The sequence below is a fragment of the Merops nubicus genome, unplaced genomic scaffold, assembly GCF_000691845.1.
Source record: "Merops nubicus isolate BGI_N331 unplaced genomic scaffold, ASM69184v1 scaffold10835, whole genome shotgun sequence".
Lineage (NCBI taxonomy): Eukaryota > Metazoa > Chordata > Aves > Coraciiformes > Meropidae > Merops > Merops nubicus.
Window position 1 is genome coordinate 745 of NW_008610260.1, and position 8,983 is coordinate 9,727.

Sequence of the window (8,983 nt, forward strand, 5' to 3'; positions counted from 1 at the left end):
GCTGGACTATCACACTAATTGAAACAATTCGGGGTGAAGACAGGTCTGGCTGATGGATACTGTGCCCTCCTACCAGCTTCAGCTGAAAAGCAGACAGTCAAGTGCGGCAAACTGGAAATACAGCCAAGCAGGATATATCTCATATCCTTTCACTAACTACCCAGGAAATGCAAGTGGTCACATGGGAGGAGCCAACAAAATCTCACAAAATGCCACTTTTAAAACGTGCATGGGTGTGAGCATTATTATTCTCACCCTCCAGAAAAGAATGTGAATCTCAAGAGGTACAAAAAGCACACGTCATGGGTCAAGGTACACGTCGTACGCTTACATGGAAATCCTCGTCCTTGTCCTGGACAAAACGTATGTACTGTCCTGGGGAAGCTCCATGGCACACGCTGTAGGCCTCCTTCCCAGAACAACGAGCCTGCCTGTTTACAGAGGTACATACTGGAAGGATGCAGAGGTCTGAAGGACAGTGACAATACAGCCAAACCAATTCCATGGTGACAATCCTTCCTAACGCCCACTTTGGGGTCTCCTGGGGTAATCCTTTCCAACGAGGGCACAGTGACTCCAGTTTGCCAGCATTTCAGGACAATGTTCAAAGCCACGACCCACTCCAGCCACCTAGGGATTCAAGTAGCAGCCTGGAGAATGTAAGGTATGCAGAAGCCCAGCAGTTTTGGAAGATGAAGAAGTCACCAGACAACAGAGTTGGAGCACAGACAAACATGCTATTCTGATTGCAAGTGGAGGTAGAGAGAGGGATCAAGCTGCGACGGGACACAGAATGCTTTCAGGATGACATGCTTATACAATATGTTTCTATCCTATATAATTTATTCAACCTACACACAGGTAAACCACAGTGCAGAGAAATCAACATCAAAGCATTCATATGATGGTACCTAGAGTGCTACTGAAGTTCTTGTGAGGTGCCAGGTCAGCACACCTTTCAGCAGTGCAGGAATCACAGCAGCTGTGAAAACATTTCACATTTGAGCAGGAAATCTGGATAAATGACCCTGAAAAGCAGTTCTACTCACTTTGTGAGTCTATGGAGAGTCAGAAATAGAGCCGAGATGGCCTCCCAGTCTGATGCTTAAGTCTACGAAACCTCAATACACTGACAGTTTTGCCTAAAAATAGGACAAGAACTCAAAGTCAAAAGCCACTACAGATGTTTGATTCACTGAATCACTAGCAAGAGTATAAAAGAAAAATCATAAAGGAAAAGGCAACAAAGTATAACCCAACCTAACAGATTAAGGGGAAAAAAAATAATCTGCTTTCTAATCACAGTCCAAAGAATTTTTTTTACTTTGTGATGGTAACACAGCAAGACAAATTTCAGCTTTTGACTATGTAGCAGTATTTGTACACATTTAATTCCACTAATTTTCCTCTCTTTTTGCTGGCCAGAAGCCCCCTTCCCCCCACCATCACCCCTGTAAGTACAAGTGCAAACTATCTCAGGACAGAACAGCTCTGCCCACTATTGAGACAGACTTCTGATATCCCACATCTTTGCACAAGACAAGAGGAGCCCCCAGAAGCATTACAGTAACATTACCATCAGCCAGTCTGCTGACCAATAGAGGTTTAATTCTAAATGACCTGCAGCACCCCCTCAGCTCTCCCACATGATGCTACTGGAAAAAACAAGGAGATCTGCCAAGTGGTGACAGGCACTTATGTTACTTCATTTACACACAAGGACACTGGCAAGCACTAGAAATAGTCAGGACACCTCAGCAATTTCCTGTTAAATTTAACATTTAGAAGTCACATTCATAACCACCCAGAGATACACAACATAAACAAAATAACCTCAAGCTCATTCAGGCACACTTCCTTTCTTTCTTCTCTCAGTCAACACACATAATTTGTTCAATCCTACCTCTCTGCCTTCTCTTCCTCCTCCCAAGGCTGCCAGGAGAAACCAGAGGGCACTGCTCCTCCAGCGCTCCCTTGCAGAGCTGCTGTCTCCTCAGGTGCTCTGCTGGGCCCTGAGCAAGCTCTGCACAGCTGAAACCTCTTGGTGACTGCTGGCGAGGCACAAGCCTGGGCCAGAGCCCACTGCTAAATAACTAACTCACAGGAGTTCCTCATCACTCCTCAGTTTCAGTCATGATCCTTGTCTCCAGACATTTGGTGTGTAGTTTCTTCATGCTGGCCATAATCTTTGGGCCCGGATTTGGAGTTGGAATCACCAGTCATATTATTTTTTTTTTAGTTCAGGTAAACAGGGGAGAATGAGGGCTGAGCAGAAAGGAGGGGAATGAAAGGGAAGAAGATGTGGGCAAGGATGAAAGGGGGGTGAGGGGGAGTTTAACTCCAGCATACATGCAGCAGTTAACAGCAATGCACTCCACAAATGGCTGCTGGTCTTCTTCAGAAATACCAAGTGGGGCATTGTATTACAAGTAGCAAAACTTGCATTTTTAACTCCATACTTTATTACACAACAAAAAAATTAATATGAAAGTACTTGGAGCAAGTATATAACAACACCCCTTTCACAGCTGAGAGTATTATAATGCTCTGGTTTTTTTATTAAAAGGGTAACAATTTTAAAATCATACACAAAGAAATGGGGACATCCTATTGGATTCACAGTAATCATGATAGATCTCAGGTGACTGAAATAACAGAGCTCTTCTTGGTGGTACCCAGGGAAGGGGCAACATGCAAAAACTGAAATGCAAGAAGACATTCCATTTAAACATCAGGAAAAGAAAACAAAAAAACCACCTTTTTTTACTGTGAGAGTGACCAGACAGTAAGTAGGTTGCCCAGAGAAACTTTGGAGTCCTTGGAGATATTCAAACTCAGGTCTGTCCTGGGTAGCCTGCTTGGCTGACAGAGCTTTGACCAGTGGGGTGGTACTGGACAGTCTCCAAAGATCCCTTCCAACTCCTAATATTCTGTGATTCCACATCTAACAGACATCAGCCAAGTCACACCTATCAAAATCGACTTAAGCAAAGCTAAAGGTAAACCAAGAGGGTGAAGTAAAATATCTCAGAGAGCCTGAGTTTATTGCCTAGAAAACTCACAAAGCAGGCGTATGCCAAACTGGATCTTGCTTCTCTTCTGTCAGTGCCATACTCTGCAGGTGTTATCCTTGCTCCCTAGGAATGAACACAGTGTGAAGGAATCATTCACACACAATTTATCCATTTCTGTTAACACCTACATCAACAATCCACCCAGAATGCTGAGGAGCCAGACAAACATTATTCTGTCCATGACTACCAACAGGTAGCAGGACCTACAGCAATATTCTGAGTTAATATCATCGTGCATCCTGTATTTTGGTAGTTCAGTCAAAAGACCGAAGCAATCACAAATACTCTGTTGGCATCTTTTCTTGCTGCCATGACTTTTTTGTCTCAAAGGAGGGAAACCTGAACAGAGTTCAGTGCCAAAGACAAAAAAGGTGTGCTCCTGTTTCAAAAGTTTTGCTTTTTACTCCCCCAGACCTCCCTCCCTGCAGTGCATTGTGGGAAAGTAGCTTAGTGAAGGGTCTGGTGCCAGTGTATATCCAGAGCAGAGACTGGAGGGTACACCCACACCTTTAGACACATCTGTTCACGGCTATATTCACTTAAGCCCCACTTCGAAACTGAGCTTCTGGCATTTCTTGACTATATTTCAAGTCACTGCTGGTACCTGCATTTGGGATATGGCCCCAAGAAACTTCTCAGAGTCTTATTTTTTTTCTGTAACAAAATTTCAAATAGCTCCCCAAAAAAAAAGATAAAAAAAGAGTTGAATACATTCATTACCCGTGATGATTGTATCGCCTTTGTAGCTGAACGCGCAGGAGAACAGCTCGTCGGTGTGACCCTCCAGTGTCTGGAGGCAATGCCCAGTAGCAGCATCCCAGAGCCGAGCTGTCTTGTCAGAGCTGGCTGTTAGTATACGGTTGCCTTTAGGGTTGAAACATACCTTTAAAAAAAATACAGAAAAGAGTTCTATTCCTTAGCAAGTCAATATGCCTAGAAACAGAAGCATTAGAAGATGAAAGCAGAAACCAGCAATTCTTGCATTCAACTTCTCAGATAAAATTAAGGATAGTATTCCACTAGTCACCTTGGCAAACTCCTGTGGCTGAAAACCTTGCATATGTACAGAGCTTTGAATGCTGTGACCTGAGAACTGGATCAAGACTTCGGAATGTTAACTCCCAAAATCACAGCCATTCTGTAACTGTAACAACTTTATTTAAAAGTTATCATTATTCAAATGGAAAATTCATATGTATTTTATGGAGTTCCACATTGAGTAACGTACCTTTCTGTAATATCAAAACTTCCACTGGAAGGCAACTAATTTTGTAGTGTGTCTTCATATACCAACTCTACTATACAACGCAAAATTGCTTAATTAGTGAGGGCGAAGTGCCTGTTGCCCAGAAAAGGGATTTCCCTGTAGCCAGCTCCCCAGGCGACAGCAGTGACAGAGCTCATCTTCAGGAACAGGCTGACTGGGCACCATGCTCCTGGCTGAGCAGGTTCCTCCTTCCAGCAGAGGACCCACAGCAGCACCAGGACCCCGGCAGCAGCAGTCCCAGACCACCCACATGTCAGTGCCTGGTCAGACTGCACTCCTCAGAGCACCCTCACCCAGCGTGGAATATTGCAGTGAGGAACTCCATTGAGTAAGGAAAGACTCACCCTCCTGAACTTAATGTTCCCTCAGCAGAGTGATTGTAAGAGACAAATCAATACAATGAACGTACATGAGAAACACCCTAGTTTCAAAATATTAATATTGCAATTACAAAATATATCAAAGAAAAGCAGCATAGACTTGTCAGGCAGGCCTGGAAGCCAGTGAAAACTACTCACTACTTGAAAGAATAGTTGCAAGTGTTAAATAACAAGTATGTACGATTTTGGAAGTAATTAAATGTGTTTAGAACTGAACTTTGGCATTCAGAACTGAGCCAGACAAGACTCCTAGCAAAGCACCTGAGCACACCCTTCACCAGCAAGTGGTTTTTGAAACAGGGTTTATACTTCCAAGTCCCTTCTGCACGTTTGAAAATAAGGCTGACTGTCCATGTATTTTGCCACAGAAATATGTTTGTTTTCTGTTTCATTCCATAAATAGGGTGTGCAGAGAAATGAAAAGGAGTAAATAGGAGCAGATTTGGTAGAAGCAAGGAATAAGGGTGATGGGAAAAGCCTCAGGGGCAATAGCCTTAAGGTGGCATCAAGAGACTAAAATAATTGTGCTTATTCTGTCAAAGAACCCGGGGACTCCAAGGGCATAGCAACACAAGTACAACTGAGGACAGGTCAGAAAGGGAAGCTCTGTCAACTATGACCATAGTGAGAGAACATTTGGACAGCACCTCCCTCCCTGCTCCCCTGCCCTCTGCCAAGTGAGTGGAGACCCAGACTACATACTGGTTCAGAAAAAGGAAAAAAAAAACATTTCCATGTTAACAAAGCCAGCTATCCACCCCTGGGAGGGATGGATTTCTTCAGGAGCTAACTGCCACAATGTTAAGGAATCAAATAGTAAATAACATGACAATATGGAGATGGATCTTGGTGGAGCCTAGAGGAGTAGCACACCCATTATTGTCTTAGCTTAGAAGTGGGGCTTGGAAACAATGACTGACCAACAGCTTTCAGTCAAAAGGAATGCTCTTTTAGTAAAGAAAACTTCTTAGCCAGACCTCTCAATCTTAAATATTAATGTTTTTAGCACCACATTCCTTAGCAGTGTTCCTGTGTCATGGAATACCTGGTGGACTGGATGTCACACGTATTCATAGAAGAAAAGCTGCAAACCACAAACAACTTACCTTTGAAATTTCACCTCCATGCCCTTCCAGCTTTGCAATGCACTGTTTTGTTTCCGCATCATAGACTCTTGCTGATCCTGTGGTAGCAGACAAGGAGCCACACGTGACTCTTAGGCCGAAGCCTGCATTTCAGTAACATTTCAGTAAGGCTGCAAGGACCTCATCCTCAGGTTTGCTTTCAAATCAAACAGAAGACAATCTTAACCCACTTTAACCTGAGGACAAGGTATGCCAAAAAGAATCTGTCATCTACTTGGAAAAGGCTGAATTCTTAATGGTTCCAGCTGGAAAACTTCTAGAATGTGAATATATAAATGCTCACACAGAACAAGGACTGCTGAAGTCTGCAATTTCAGAACGCATGTACAATACATCAGAAAGCTTTCATTATATTTCAGGTATTCATTCTATTTAATAAGCTATTGATTATATTTAACAAGCTATTTATGACATTTCAGGAAACTTTTAATGTTGCTTTATTTAGCAGCTACAGCAAAGCAGATCCAAATAGTGACCCCACCCAGCCTGGTATCCTCCTTCTGACAGTGCAAATCAAGACAGAGCAAAAAGCAAAGGAAAAGGCCAAAGGTGTTTCCTGCTGCCAGGCTGGTTCTCGCAGCAGTGCCCTGACTGCACTCACCATCGGCGGAGGCAGTGGCAACTCGCTGGCCTGCGTAATCAAAGCAGACATCCAGTATTTCATCACTGTGACCTGTTAAAGTTGCTATATGTGCCCCTGTCACAGCATTCCACAGCTGCATAGATAGAGAAGGGTCATTTTTTTATTTACTTTGACTCATTCAATAGATAGATATGTAACTGAGCCTTAATGCAACACGTATAGGCCCTTTCTGATGTCTGACAATGTATTAACATGCAAAACAGATTAAAAACTGTATTGATTAAACAAGCCTTAAAATATCCACTGTTATTTAACTGGACTTCACTGAAATTAATAAGCTTACATGCTTTGCATTTAGTTCTAAATTCTTCAATGAATAACATGCACTAGTTTGAAATAATACTCTTCCATTCAGAAAAGATACATCTTTATATATCCAGTGGCTGTATCAGTACACGCTCAACTGTCTTACCATGCACGTTTTGTCCATTGATCCAGTGACAATGAGAGAACAGTCCCAGTTGAACTGGGCACTGCTAATCTCTCCTCGGTGACCTATTAAAGTATGGAACATACTACAAAAAAGAGAATTGACATTTTCAATGTGGATTTTTATATATGCATATAAATTTTTAATAAGTTCATAAAATGGTATAGCTAAGGTGTCTTCACCATTTTATCCATCAAAGCAATTAAATGGAGTGGTAAGTTTTTCTTTACAGCAAGTTTTTCCACATTACTCTCTCATTACCCAACTTCAACAAACTGCAAACAGTACATCTTTAAAACTCCATCTAATCTAAACTTTTTATAAAATCCACTGAAGATCAAATGAACCTTAATTAGGCACTTAATGTGAGCTTGTTCCCCAGTAACAGGCAAATGACAGCCAAACTGAAATATGATTTCTAATCCTCATTAATCCTAAACTTCTTGCTGCATAAGACTGGCAATAGTTCCATTAAATTCTTCAGCTTTAGCTGAACAGAGAGGGCACAATTAGCTATTATTGCTTCCAATGAATTAATGGCTTATAAGGCAATGATCCCTAAAAAAAGATTAAAGGAGAGATATATATTAAAGTATTAGTAAATTAGGTTATCACAATACTAATATCACTGTACCATTAATAGAAAACTGCTTTGACTAATGGATACACTAACGATGAGAAAAACAACTCAGTCTGACTGAAATTTTATTCATTGCACAAGGCATAAGGGTAGCTAAATTAATATATATGCTAAATGAATGGCAAAGCAAATCTCCTAAGTAATTGAATAGTCTATTTGTTTATGATAACAAAAACTTGATTATACTCATGTCATTTTAGAGAACTACTCCTTTTACCTTCTAACAATGTGAGCCCTGTTCTGTTGCAATTGTGTAGATCATTTTACAGTAAAATCAAAAATCAACAAGCAGAGAATAACAGTGGAAAACTTCTTAATTTTGTGAACATATTATTTAACCATTAATACTGCTGTTATTGCAATACCTAATACCTAAAATACCTAATAAATAAAAAGTTTTTAATTTAAAATGTAAAAGCTTTCATTTCCAGATTTTGAAGAGGCAGTCCAGGCTTTAAGCTTCAATGCAAATATCCAGACAATAAGCAGAATAAATAGTAAGGTGTGGAACATCTCACAGAAACCACTATCTAGCAGACGCACAATTAGAAAGATGTCACCATATGCACACTTTCCTTTTACAGAAAAATTTCAGAGGCATTCTCCTTACTCTCACAAAAAAAGAAAAAAGATATGACCTCTGAAAGCATTACAGAATTGTTATCTTCATAAATTACTTTGCCAGTAATCAGGGCAATCATTTTATTATTCTACTTATACAGAATCTCCAGTTGAAAAAACAAATGGATTTGTCAGGATAATATAAGAAGTTCATATTTAACTACTATGTTATTATTTCTTGGCATCACAGTCACAGCATTTTGTTTTCTGCAGTGAGAGGTACCAAATTTTATTCTCTTTATAAATTTATACTGACATAAGGCCCTGTGAGAAGGAAAACAGACCCTCTAGAGTCTTTAAGATGACAAGAGCAGACTAATTTCCTATGACATAAAATATACTTTCTTTCTACTTAAACAATCTGTCCCAGCTAGAAATTCCAGACAACTTCCAAAGTGTGAGTTTCCATGTTAAAAAAATATTTTCGTTTGGAGAATTCATCAGCAACAAACACAGGATTTGTCCATTCTGTTACCTCCTCAGTGCTCATTAGATGGAAATGTAAAAGAAACAAAAACCAAACTTATACAAGAGGATTTCACACATAGCATTCGTTTTCAGAAGAATAAAGGGAATAGGACGATAAGGTGGTAGGACAAAGGCATGCTCTAAATGAAGCAGAAAGACAAGGTCTGTAATTCGTAGCTTAGCATTGTCTCTATCATTTGCCATCAAAACATGCAACCTAACATAATGTTAGTCCTGCAGTACCTGCCCGTGCCAACATCCCAGACCACAACGGTGTGGTCGAAGGAGCCGGTGATAATCCTGTCTCCAGTCCTG

The 8,983-nt window shown here is 40.7% G+C and overlaps 1 protein-coding gene across 1 annotated transcript in view; it reads right to left on the bottom strand.

Annotated features, from left to right (window-relative positions):
• Positions 1-3,114: 3,114 nt before the first annotated feature.
• DAW1 (dynein assembly factor with WDR repeat domains 1) overlaps positions 3,115-8,983 on the bottom strand; it is a gene marked incomplete at its 3' end in the record, with an annotated part of 14,978 nt that continues 9,109 nt past the window's right edge. The window contains 6 exon segments of the mRNA XM_008940852.1: positions 3,115-3,137; positions 3,795-3,957; positions 5,828-5,904; positions 6,468-6,582; positions 6,922-7,024; positions 8,912-8,980. Coding sequence (XP_008939100.1) covers positions 3,115-3,137; positions 3,795-3,957; positions 5,828-5,904; positions 6,468-6,582; positions 6,922-7,024; positions 8,912-8,980 — 550 coding nt within the window.